This window comes from Alligator sinensis, unplaced genomic scaffold (genome assembly GCF_000455745.1).
Source record: "Alligator sinensis unplaced genomic scaffold, ASM45574v1 scaffold576_1, whole genome shotgun sequence".
In the NCBI taxonomy this organism is placed as follows: Eukaryota; Metazoa; Chordata; order Crocodylia; family Alligatoridae; genus Alligator; species Alligator sinensis.
This window is the reverse complement of record NW_005842819.1, coordinates 637,256-650,537: the sequence shown is the minus strand read 5'-3', so window position 1 is coordinate 650,537 and position 13,282 is coordinate 637,256. Positions and strand designations below refer to the sequence as shown.

At 43.6% G+C, this 13,282-nt stretch overlaps 1 protein-coding gene across 1 annotated transcript in view; it reads right to left on the bottom strand.

Moving 5' to 3' along the window:
• PEX3 (peroxisomal biogenesis factor 3) overlaps positions 1-13,282 on the bottom strand; it is a 39,023-nt gene that overhangs the window by 25,444 nt on the left and 297 nt on the right. The window contains exons 2-3 of the mRNA XM_014525521.2: positions 3,608-3,739; positions 2,046-2,127 (exon numbers count right to left, since the gene is read on the bottom strand). Of these exons, the coding sequence (XP_014381007.1) occupies positions 2,046-2,127; positions 3,608-3,739 (214 nt within the window). The remainder of the gene's footprint in view (positions 1-2,045; positions 2,128-3,607; positions 3,740-13,282) is intronic.

The following is a 13,282-nucleotide window of genomic DNA, read 5'->3' as shown; positions in this document are numbered from 1 at the left end:
CGCTGGAAGGGGCCTATAGCCACCCAATTTCACCGTAGCCCTCCCCAACCCCCATCCCAGCACTACCACCACTCACCTGGCACAGCCCAAGCTCTTCCTGGCATGTGGGTGGAGGCAGGGGTCGAGCCAGGGCTGTACTGGGTGGATGGTGGCAGTGCCAAGAGGGGCAGCTACAGTGAAATCTGGGGTGGCTGCAGCCTCCCCTGTAGCCCCTTCTCAGTGCCACCACTGCCCGCCCCGAACACAGCCCCCACCGAGAAGAGTCCGGCAGAGGCCCAGCTCCAGCCAGCAGCTGCAGCCCATCCACCCCACCTGTGCCCTCCCAGGGTGCACGCAGTGGTGGGAGCTGCCCCCCAGATGACCTGCAGCTCTGTCCTGTGTCCTGCCCCACTCGGCTGGGCAGCATCTACCCCTGTCCCATTCCTTCCCTCACCGCAGGGGGCATTGATCTACCCACCCAATGCCCCTTCCCTCATACCACAACAGACTCACCAGCTGGATGCTGCTGTATCAGAAATCAGATCTGAATCAGCCAATATGCCTTCTTAAAAATCGGCTATCAGTATCAGCCCCCAAAATCTCTATCGCTGCATCCCTAATTGAAGGGCTTAGGTCAAAAGAAAGTGCAAGCATACTGGAATTTAAAAAAAAAAATGTCTCATGTCTTTCATTAATAAGCCAACTTTGTTCTTCTCAGAGCTCTGTCATTATACTTATAAGCTGTTCAAACCAGTCATCTCTTAGAGAAATCAGATCAAATTTGATACAAAGATACCCTTTGATAAACTCTGGTGTATAACTTTGTCCACTAAGCGTTTTCAAACTGAAGTGGAAGACATCCAGAATTGCAGACCTACTTGTTCTGTTCATTAGTTCAGTACACAAAAGTGATGAGAAGCCAGATCCCTTAATTGCTCTCATTTACTTAATATTTCCTTCAATATACTTCCATTTTAAAATGTGATTTATTATGACAAATTTATTTAACAGGTGGCATAAAATTAATATTCTTATGAGCCCCGAAAAACAAGTTTGATATTCCCCCTCCACCATTTTGGCAATTAATATTTGAGTTATAATTAAGAAACTTTCAGAGAATCCAATATAAGTGTATTACTCAGGGCTTGATAACCATTTTAAATATCACATTAAGTTGCTTGCTGAAACTTATTCTTTCTTATTAAGTGACAATGATTGGTTAAGCAGTTCATTAAGGCTGAACTACTGAAACAATCTTTTTAGTTGTTTTTTTTCTTAAGAATTTTTTTTTAAAGTAGCTATTGTGAACTTCGATTACTACAGTATTTGACCTTAGTTCTTCCAAGTCAGAATACCATTATATGAATTACTATAGCAATAAGTAAATGAAATAATTTCTTGACAGAATAAAAAGCTGCATATACAGCAGCTAGCTTTTCACCTCTAGATCACTGTTTCAATACAAATCAAATAAAAACTGAAGAGATCATTGGTAGTCGATTGCTGGTAATCATTCAAGTTCCTTGCAGCACGAAATCACACAATAGCTGTTACCATATGTAAATAAGCACGTCTGAAACTTTTTGCATCACTTAGTAGAATGTGCCCCATCTGTTCTAGTTTAAAATCATTAACCATAGCTCCCTTCTTCCAGACTTCTCTCCACTTGTTTAGACTATTTTACAAACTCAATGCCATCATTCAAGACGCTGTCCTGGTTTACCATTGGACCAGATCCTCCTAACACTTCATCTACAGGAATTCTACAGGATGAGTGCTTCCAACCTTGGGCTCTTTAATTGTTAAGTGCCTCAGGGAATGCTTGATTCTTCTACTAATTTCAAAAGTGCCAGACTTGGAAATTACACTACTACATTACGTGAATAAACTTACCTTGTTTTATTCAGATATAGGGAACTCAAAATACTCAAAAGGTACAGACACACAATCCCACGTGCTTCTTAAATGGCAAGTACATTGTAAAAAACCAAAACCAAGAGAACATTATCTTGCGACTAAAAACGAGTCAATCAGCAGTTTTAAAGAAATCTTTAAAAAAAAATTACCTGTTTTTCAGTAGAGACGTGAGACTCTCAGAGTTCAACTGATGCATTAAGCCATCCCTCAGTGTTGGAAGCATTGATAGCACTATCATTAAAGAAAAAAAAAAAAAAAGGAAAAAGGTATGCTTCAAGAAAATACAAGCCCCAAAAGCATAAGTACTTGGGGGGGCGGGGAGGGGGGGGGGTGACTGGAAAGGAGGTTAAGTTACACAGAAAGGTTTGAAGGTGCACTGTAGCATGACTGTAAATAACTTGGAGGTTTTCAACAAATCATTCTTCCTTTTAACTGCTTTACAAGTGAACAGTGCACTACCATAAGCCAACCTTACACAACATGTGTGTCTTACGGCATAAGTCAAATGCTCAGGAAGCCAGTTACACTAACTGTTAGTGTCACTATATTTTTATATAAAACTATGTTATATCAAGTTGACATATAGAAATCTATTAAAATTATGTGTGCATATGTGCAGCACATGTGAGACTGGCAAAAATCTATAGAACTGCATTTCTCTGAAGAAGAAAACAGTAAGTTTATTTCAAAAGAGAGGAAGGAGACAGCATCTTTGAGGGAGATAAGTTTTAAAACTGAAAAGCAAAGGAGAAAACTGGAGGCAAATCTCTATGTACCTTGGAGTATCTCAGATACAAGCCCCTATTCTGATAGGTAGTAGGGAAAAGAAAAACATGCAATGCATAGTACATTGCAATAGATGCCAATCACAACGAAAAAAAACCTGTCGGGGAGAACATACTGATCTGTAAGAGGGGGACAGGAATGGCAAACCCAAATCCCCTCAGTATAAAAACTCCAGCATTATGAAATGGAAAAGTCTTTCTGTTTTAAAAAAGAAGTGTAGACTTATTTTCAAGTAGCCTTGGAATCAGTCACCAATCCAGAAAGAAGGAAAGAAGTGGTGCCCAACCCGTGCTATATAAATAATCTTAAACCACCTGAATGTTTGTAATGAATAAATAATGTAGAATTTTAAAATATGTTACTATTTCCTCTTTCCAACCTGTATTACAAAGAACAATCATTTTCAGTGTCACTACCAACCCAATGTTTCTAATGTTTTAATTTGTCTGCCTTCAAAGACAAGGAATTGGTGGATTACAAAGTTTATTTTATGTAAAAAAAAAAAAAAAAAAGGTTGCCTGTCCACTTATTTCTGTGCAGCTCAAGAATACTATGTTTAAATTATTAATATTGATAGTTTGCTATAAATCCAACCATTCCAAGTTTGAGGACCACTTTATTTTTGAACACTAGAAATTTTAAAAACAATGAATCTTAAATATATAAGCTGTAATCCTTATGTTGTATGTTGTGCATAAGCAGCCTGCCTCAGAGTAGGACAACAGACTAGATCTTGAGTTTCCAGCCCTACATTTCTGTGTTTCTACATTTACTCTTGAGTCAATAGTACTATTTTCAACTACATGTTGATAAAACATTTGACTATTCAGTATCAAAGCTTTTTACGTTCCAACTGCTGTCTTGCCAGCATGAATATTTTGTATATAGCCCCAAATAATTCTACCCATCCAGAAAAGAGTCTTACCTGTCATATTGCAAGTCCTCTGATTACTTTCAAAATGATACTGCCTTCGTGCTTGGGCAATATATTCAGCTGCCTCTCTTTCTTGGATTTCTCTAATTTTCTTCTGCCCATACTTTCCCAGTAGGTATACTCCTATAAAAAAACATTTAAATTACAAGATGGTTTACAAAATGCTCCCTCTGTTTTATTATAAATGTGTCTCTTGACCAGCTGAAACCTCCTTCTCCAGTAATTTGGGTCTCAAGCACTTGAAGTGAGTTTTCCTACAGTATTGTTAAAAATTGTAAATTCATGTTGAAAATAAAACGCCAGAAGTAATGCTTGTGATCTGTATAAGATCCTTTCCAAGCGGATTTTCCTCATTTTAACAGCACCTTTTTGTTCTACTGTAGTACAAATGAGACAAAAGCAAAAAACAAAAAATGAGGAAAGAACAGATCCTGTATAAAACCTGGAGAGAGAGAGAGAGAGAAAAATACATACAGAGTGGGCACTTTAATTTTTTACAAGAATTTTTGTTTAGATCTTTTTATTAACTGGAAGCAGGAAAAATTCTGAGCCTCTGAAAGCATGTAGGATTAAAGTCACCATCTTGCCAATCCTTTAGCCTGAATCTACATATTATACTTAAGGCACAATTAACTAGTTAAATCGTATCTTATGTGGTCACTTGGCCACACGTTCAATTAATGGTGCGATGAAAAGAAGAATAAGTTTCAAAGATATTCCACAAAATATATGGCTACTTCCCATCACATCATTAATTGAATGATTGGCCAGGGGCTTTGTGGCTGATTGGAGCTCCTAGCTAGGGGGTGGCCCATGTGTATCCTGAAGCCTGGGAGCTCCCAGCTGACAGGGCCTCACACAGCTGGGAAACTGCAGCAGCTGGTCTCCCAGATGCTGGGGTATGTGGGGCCTTCCATGCCTAGGAATCATCAGCTGGGAATGCCCCTGCAGCAGCTGCAGTTTCCCAGCTGCAGGCATGTGGATTCCTAGGCATGGGGCGTGTGCACATGTGGCATGGCAGGAGGCCTGATTGTGTGGATCATGCATTAGATCCCTTTGCGCCTTTACCTGCATTGTGTCTATCCTAGCCCCTATTTCCTCTATATACTTCATTCCCCTACCAATAGTCTATGCTTCCTTACCACAACATCCTTCTCATAAAGATCTCTTATTTCCATTACAGCCATGCTACAGACACTGTTCACTATGCAAAAAATTAGACTACTGTCTCTGATATGCACAGGCAACAGCAAGATATTCCTTTCCCTTCAGTAGCAGGCAACCTGGAAAGCCTGATCTTCCACTGAATCACTTTTCCAGCATTCTGATTTAGGCGCACACATTTTTGTGCATTGATGCCTAAAATATTCAGTGACATTTTGGAGTTAACCAAGTGCATGTTAGTCCCTGCTTTGCTTGATCAGTTAGAATACACAGAACAAGTCTGAAATTCAAATTAAAATTCTTGTTTAGATTCTGGGGCACTTAAAAAGTTGTAAATACAAATCTACAAACTTTTCTTCACTCAAATATTTGAAAGAGTGAATTAGTTATTTCTTGTGATAAACAAAGATTTCTTAGGGTGATAATCTTTTATTGGTCCACTGCATAGTTGGGATGGAGTTAGACAAGTTGTCTTCTTCAGGTCATTATTTGACAGTTAATCTGGCTGGATTTGCAACAGAGCTAAGATTAATGATGGTTCAATATTTTATATTACAAAATATATAATAACATTTATTTATTAAATGCTTGCATTCTTAAAACCTTTTAATATCCTTTCCCCAAATGACCCCAAGTCAGAAACCATCTGTGGAATATAAAAAGCATGTTCTAAAATCTATGGCCACTCTAAACTATTTATCTATTCATTCATTTGAGTTATGTCCTTCCCAAAGGCTCAGGGCAGCTTAAAGTAAGAGGACAAAATAAAATACACTAAGAGGACAGAATAACTTAAAGAACAGGAGTGCAATGAGAGAACAAAACTACTTAAAAGGGCACTGGAATATTAAAAAGGAACCTGAAACTATGGCAATTCGTTCTGGCATAATGGCTCAGCATGGGGACAGGTACAAACTTGCACCGTTTAAAAACAGCTCTAAACCTATTCTGCAAGATGTGGTCCTAAATAGCCCAATGGGCTGAGAATAAAAAATCCCCAAATATATCCACCCCTTAGGCGCCCTATTCCTGGCAGACAAGGCTTTTTTGGGTAAATGTGACATCTTTTATTAGACCAACTAAAAAGTTGGAAAAATTGTTCTTTACAAGCTTTCAGGCACAAATACCCTTCTTCAGGCATAGGGAGAGTCTGCTGGTGATTTGTTTGTTCTCCTGGGTGGAATGGAAGCCAATATGCAAAATGTAGGTCTGTAAAGATGCAAATACGTGGCAATGAGGATCAGAGGCCATGGGAGACAACAGGTGTGAGACAGGTAGGTTGGGGGGGGGGGGGGGGGAAATTTAACTGGGGGGTGGGGGAAATGTTGAACTAGTGACAAAATGTAGCGGGTAAAATGCAGACGGGTTACCTGGGGTTATCAGATGGCAGGCAGGTTAAGAAGGAGTGTGCGGGAGGGAAAGGGCGGGATGCAGATCGAGGCCCACCCCCCATGGTGAAGGAGGGAGTGGGGCAGGTGCTGCCCAGCCAGGGTGATGAAAGTGACCCTGAGAGTGGGACAGAGCCACGGGCAGCTCATCTGGAGGGTGGGGAGTGGGGTGGCTCCCTGTTGCTGCACGCATCCCCCAGGGAGGTATGGGGGGCATGTGCCCGCTGTATCTGTGTGCGGGGCAAGGAAGGGCTGCCAACTGTGGCCTCGGGGCCTGGGGCTGCACCGGCCTCTTCCCAGTGGTGGGGGTGGGCTCTGAATAGGTAGGGGCAGGGTGGGCAGTGGTGATGCTGGGAGGGGTAGCTATAGCCACTCCAAAATTGGCCGTAGCCCTCCCCTTCCAGTGCTGCCAACATCCACCACAAGCACAGCCTCAGCTCAGCCCCCACAACAGGAAGAGGCCAGCGGAGCCCCTGGCCCTGAGCCCACAGTGGGCAGCTGGCTCCCCCTTCCCCTCATTTACATTTTTATAATAGATTTTCTACCAAAATACACTGAAAGTTTCATCCAGGAAACAGGCTTTAGTGAATCACCTTCTCATTCAAAACTGGTCTTCTGCTTCCAAACCAACTGATAGCTGCAGAGTGATTTTGATCTAGCAGTCCTATTTAGGCCTTTTCATGAATGAAACACTTTTCCATTTGAGCTGTTCTATCACTTACTCAAACTCTCATTTTAAATTTTTTGCTGCATATAGTGTACTTTAAGTGCGTTTCTCTTACCTCTGTGTAAGCAATATTGATTAACTACAGGAACAGCTGATAGTAAGTTTTTTCACACTTAAGTAAAGGTTTTTCTACCCTTAATAGCAACCTTCAAATTGACAGGGTCTAGTCAGATGAGAGTTGCATTATAAGCCTTGAAAATTCGCTGCCACTCTGTCAGTTTCTCCAATTATGCTGTTAAACACTGATAAAAAATTCTTATACATTTAAACTGTATGTGCATTTCATCAACGCACAGATAACCAATGGGTGTTATAATTAAAGCAACTGGCAAAAATGTGAAACCAGCTTTGTGTTAAGCAAATTATGCATTTAACCAATGTGCACATCAATGCAACACTGTATGCAATTTCCCAAGTTACAGAAAGTGCAATTCAATGCATCAGAAATGAAGCTAATGCTTCAGGACAGAGTCCATTTGTGAATGAAATACAGTGATACCTGGCAATTTACTTAATGATGCATTCGACTTATGGTTCCTCCATCTGCAATCTGACTGTTACATTGCTTTACCTCTGCAGCAGCTGATGATCTTCAAATTTAGTTGCAATAATACATCTTATATTACTGATTCACCTGCCTCTCCCAATGTACAGGACATACTATAATAGCTGATGAAATCTACATAAAAACTTAGTCAACAGCCACACATCACAGGCATAAGATAATTTTGTTAGTTGGAAAGGTCTTTCATCCATAATCATATACCACTTCCTGTAAATCAGCAGAAACATCCTTCATGTTTTTAAAAGTTATGATTTCTAGTATCTTAATTTTAGTAATGGGCATTTGAATTTATTCACTATATTTTTCCTTTAGTCTCTTTAAAATATCAGAATCTGATCCTACCTTCAAACAAAGCAGCTAAATAAAACTGCAGTTAAAGCAGCTAAGTAAAGCTGCATCCACATAAGGGCATTTTTGCAGCTTGTTCATAAACACAGCCTTTTAGCACAAGAACTTGTCTGACATGATAACATCTCCTATTTGGTATTTTCACAAGGATCCTTACATATTTTCTTCTTTCTTTTGACAGTACAGAGAACTATGCAGGTCATCAACATTATTTGTGAGCCTTTAAAGAAAATGAATTGCTTTATAGTACTGGTGTAAAACCTCTGGCCCATGGAGCCATGTCATCTGACCCACAGGGCTAACTACAGGTCTGGAAATTTGGGGGCAGGCAAGGGGTGGCAATTAACACTGCTACCATTCCCTTGGAACCAAATTTCCAAGGCCTGTGGGATAGATGCCATGGTCCTATACATGGGGCTAGGACTGCAGGCATGACCTGGCACAGGGCCTGATTTGGCACAGTAGGCTGAGCCATGCACTGTGATGGCCCCATGAGCCAGATTCAGTTCACGGACCAACCCTGCACCAGTTCTTGGGGCTGGCTGAAAGGCTGGGCACCACTGCTTCATGGAAACAAAAAAAGTTTAGTGCCTCTCAAGTTTGCATTGAGCATTTTTCCAGTTACAAAAATCTAAAAATGAGTGAAAACGTCATCTGTATATTTTGACAAAAATACGTTGAAACCTAAGTAGAAACCAAGTACCATGTTTTCTGATGTACAACACTCCCTGGACTAAGATGAGCATCTTGTTTTTTCCTTGGAGTAAATAACTGAATAGCAGCAACTAGAGAGAAGAGCCTGCTCACCGTTCTGCTCCCCAGAGACCCCCTGCAGACTTACCTTCACACTTGCAGAATAAAAGTTTAAGCACCAGAAGCTACTGTTACCACATTTCCTTGCTTATAATACCCACCCCCATTTCCAGCAGCTGTTTTTGGGGGGAACAAAAAGGTGCACGTGTATGTAAGAAAATACAGTATGCTGTTACCAGCTTTGGAAAAAGAGCCATTGAAAAGCAACAGATCAGAATTGCCTTGTTTTTCAATGTTAAGCTGTCAGCTGTGCATAAATCATAGTTGATTTCCCAGAAACAGTAGCATCAGGCAACTGGCATTTGGAACCTGTTGCAGGTAAGGGCAGAAACAGGCAAATATGACAATGAGCTGGAGTGCAATTTCCTTCTTTATAATCAACCATATTTTAAGTGTTTTTATTTTAGCACCTCAAGAATACTTTATTTGTACTTTACTTCGTCAATACCCTATTGGTATGGATGGCACAAGACTGCAAATTAAGAACAAAAAGATTACAAATAAGATAGCAGGTGGAGGCTTTCCATTTTACCCCCAGCACATTGGAGTCAGACAGAGACCACAAAAGAATGGCCCGAGAATCTGGGCTCCGCGATGTCTGGCCTCTAAAAAGAGCACACTGGAACCCGATCAGGGAAGAAAGAGGAGATGACCCAATCAGGCAGTCACACTTCTTTAGCAGTCAGTCCCAGAGGAAAAATGATTGGTTGGGCCAACCCCAGGTCTCTCTAGAAGGAATCAAAACCCCTTGAGCAGGAAAAAGAATCAGTGGCATTTATCAAGAGGAGGGAAAAAAAAAAAGACTTCACAGCTGCTCAAAGAGTTGGAAAAGCATATACCAGTGAGCTCACCTAGGCATGCAGAATTCTCTTGCACAAGAAAAGCCCTTATTTGTTGAGCAGTTTCCCCAGGCACTAAGAAAGGAACAAGACCCTGGGTGCAAGAGACCTTCCACCCAGTTCCTGGCTCCCAGGGCTTCTTTATACTTTGGGGAAAGGAAGGAACTCCTAGCAGCCCAGATTGGACTGTACCTCACCTGGGAAGAGGAGAAAAGTTATCAGGGACAGTCTGTGCTACAGTATTTACACAGAGTAGGAACAATATTTAACCACACTGCAATCTCTCAAATAAAACAGTCTATGTACCTGCAGCACACCTATATCTGACTATTTAATCCCTCAACACCTGCCCCTTCTGTGTGCAGAGGGAGATCCTGGCACACACTTACCTGTAGTACGCCAGGCTGCAGCCCCTTCCCTGCCTCCTTCAGAACCTTCTGCTGGGGTTCTGGCTGCACTGCTCCCCACACCTCTTCATTTATGAACTCCCCACCTGAATCCCCACCAAGTCCTAGTCAATCTCTTCCTGGCCCTAGCCAAGCTAGCAATGTATCTGACCAGGAAGGAGGACCTCTGGGGGCTGTGGGGCTGCTTTCCTGTCCCTTGTTGGTTCATGGCTCCAAGCAGTTTCACTGGGCAGTGTCCACTGGCTCCTTGGACTGATTCAAGGTCCAGTGGGCACTGTCCAGTGTGCTCTGTTCTGTGTCTCCCCTTGCAACGCTTGTTTTGAGCCGAGCCCTCACACCCGTCCCTGTTTTGTTTTGTTTTTGTTTTGTGGTGTTGTTGCAAGCAATCAGTGATATGCCCTTAGCCGCTTCCATCACCGTGGGGGTGGGCATATAGCTCTACTCGCTGGCTTTGGCTCACTGTCCTGAATGGTATATCAAAATTCTTTCTGGCTGGGAAGAATCCCAGGGACTGTGAGGCCGCTTTTCCACCCCTTGTCCATTTGTGTCTCCAGGCAGAGGTTCCCTGGGCAGTGTTCATAGATTGTAAGGGGCTGGAAGGGACCTAGGAAGATAATCAGGTCCAGCCCCCTGCACCAAGCAGGAAACATAAATGGGGGTCAGGTGACCCCAGCAAGGTGACTGTCTAGTCTCCACTTGAAGATTTCCAGGGGAGCTGATTGCACCACCTCTGGAGGGAGCTTATTCCACAGTCTGGACACCCTGACTGTGAAGAAGTTTTTCCTAATGTTGAGCCTGAATCAATCTTCCAGGAGTTTGAGGCCATTACTCCTGGTTTTCCCCTCAGGTTCCCTAATGAACAGTTGCTCACTGAGCACTTGATGTACTACCCTAGTGTAGCAGTAAGCTGCTACCAGGTCCCCTTTCAGTCTTCCTTTCCTCACGAGGAAGAGTCCCAAATCCCTCAGACTTTCCTTCAGTCTTTTAAGGCTCTGATCATATGGGTGGCTCTTCTTTGGACTCTCTCAAGCTTGTCCACATCCTCATTAAAGAGCAGTGCCCAGAACTGGATGCAGTACTCCGGCTGTGGTCTCACCAGTGCTGAGTAGAGCGGAAGAATCACCTCCTTGGTTTTGCTGGAGATGCATCAATTGACGCATGCCAGAGTATTATTTGCCCTACTGGCTACAGTGCCGCATTGATGGCTCACCTTCATATTGTGATCTATTATTACCTCCAGGTCCCTTTCATTTGTGGTGCTAGTCAGTTTGGTGTCGCCAAGCCTGTAGGTGTGTTGGGGGCTGCTCATTCCGAGGTGGAGCTCTTTACGTTTCTCAACATTGAACTTCATCAGGTTCTGATCTGCCCAACTTGCAAGCCTGCCTAGATCCGCCTGTATCTGTAGCCTGTCTTCAAGCATGATCACGCCTTCCCATAACTTGATGTCGTCCATGAACTTGGCCAGTGAGCTCTTCACCCCCACATCCAAATCGTTAATAAAGATGTTGAAAAGTACTGGACCAGGCACAACCCCTGCAGGACACTGGCTCTCTGGACCTGTTTGAGGGCCAATGGGCAGTGTTTGGTGTGCACTGCTCAGTGTCCATCCTTGATGCACTTTTTTAACCTTCACTCCCATCCCCCCTCTTTTGTCTTTCATTTGTCCCACAAGATCAGTTGACATACATACAAGGCCCCTGCTATTTAACAGGTGTGTGTGAGGTGGCTAGCTGTTCCTCTGTGGGTCTAAGGCCCACGTCCCTGATACTCATCAAGCAGGCCTGATCATTTCATTGACTGTGCACAAAACCCCTTGAAAGCCACCAGCTGTTGCCAGCCTTTGACCTCAGGCAAAGCACTCCACTGGATTACCCCCTGCCATTACTCCTAGGGCAGTTCCCCCAACCTTGACCAGATCCCAGTAGATCTTTACAGGCAGAACACAGTTCTGCATATCACTCCATACTGCACTTTGTGGCTTTCAGTGCTTAAATGCAGGGGCCTTCTTGGTCCTGCACAGGTCCAAGGAGCGACTAGCCAACTCTCTCTCCCATGATGGTAATGAAGCATTCAGACAAGGAGCTCTCTATGGGTCAAGAGATGAGCGGTACAATTCAGACTTGCACTGGTTTGTCTCATGGTGAACCCCTGCCTTTACAGACAGACAAGCCTGTGGGCCCACATAAAGATAGCTAGACTGCAGTACTAGAGAAGGACCTAGGGGTTTCTTCAAACCTTAAGATGAATATGAACAAACAGCGTGCTCTTATTGTGAAAAAAACCCAACAGCATACTGGGTTGTATCAAATAGAATGAGACTTGCAAACCAAGGGAAATCATTCTTCCCTTTAACTGCTTTTCCCTTTATTTGGCACTGGTGAGACCACACCTCGACTGTCCAGTTCTGGGCCGCACACTTCAAGAAAGATGGGGGCAGATTAGAAAGACTGAGCAAGACTCTGGGGAAAGGCTGTAGAAAGCAAGTTATTTAGTCTCGAAGACAGACTACTGAGTGGGGATTTGATAACAGACTTCAAATACCTGAAGATCAATTCTAGACAGGCCAAAGATGGGCTTTTCCCTGTGGCCACTTGGCTGGGAGTAGAAGCAATGGCCTGAAGCTGCAGCAGAGGAAATTTAGGTTGATGATCAGGAAGAACTTTCTGACTATGAAGGTGGCCAGGTGGTGGAGCAGGACTTTTAACACATCAAGGGAAGTCAAGGGCCAGGCCCGCTACAGAAACTATAAGCCCCCTTTAGTACTGGGGGCCACTAGTGGTATGTTACAAATTTCTTTGGACATATAATAATGAAGTCACGGAGGACTGGAGCTCAAAGGTTCAAAACAAGAGTGCCAAGTGGGGACACTGAGCAGAGCACACCAGTGAGCACCTACCGACCCTCAAATGAACCCAAGGAGCCAGCGGACACTGCCCAGCAATACTCTGTTCGGAGACCGGAATGAAGTAGGGCAAAGAAAGTGCCCCGCAGTCCCCGGGAACCCTCCTGGCCACAGCCTCCTTCCTGGTCAGCCCAGCTTGGCCAGGGCCAGGAGGTTGACCAGGAGGTCCTGGCCCTGGTGGGACCACAGACAAACAAATTTAATGCACCTGAACTCAACGTGCACTGGAATAGGCTGCCTAGAGAGAAGCTGTTGGATCTCCACCACTGGAAGTTTTCAAGAGTGGGTCGGACAGGCACTAGGCTGGGATGGGTTCCTCAGGGACCATCCTGCCTAGATCACCTTGTGAGGTCCCTTCCAGCCCTGCTTCCCTGTGCCCTCCCACCGAGGTAGCCCGCACAAGTGCCCCCTGCCTTCAGCCTGTACTTTTTATGGGTGAGCTAAGATAGGCTTCCGGGGACCTCAAGCAGCCCCACGGGGAAGGCGGGGCTTTGCCGCGGGGGGAACCGCCCT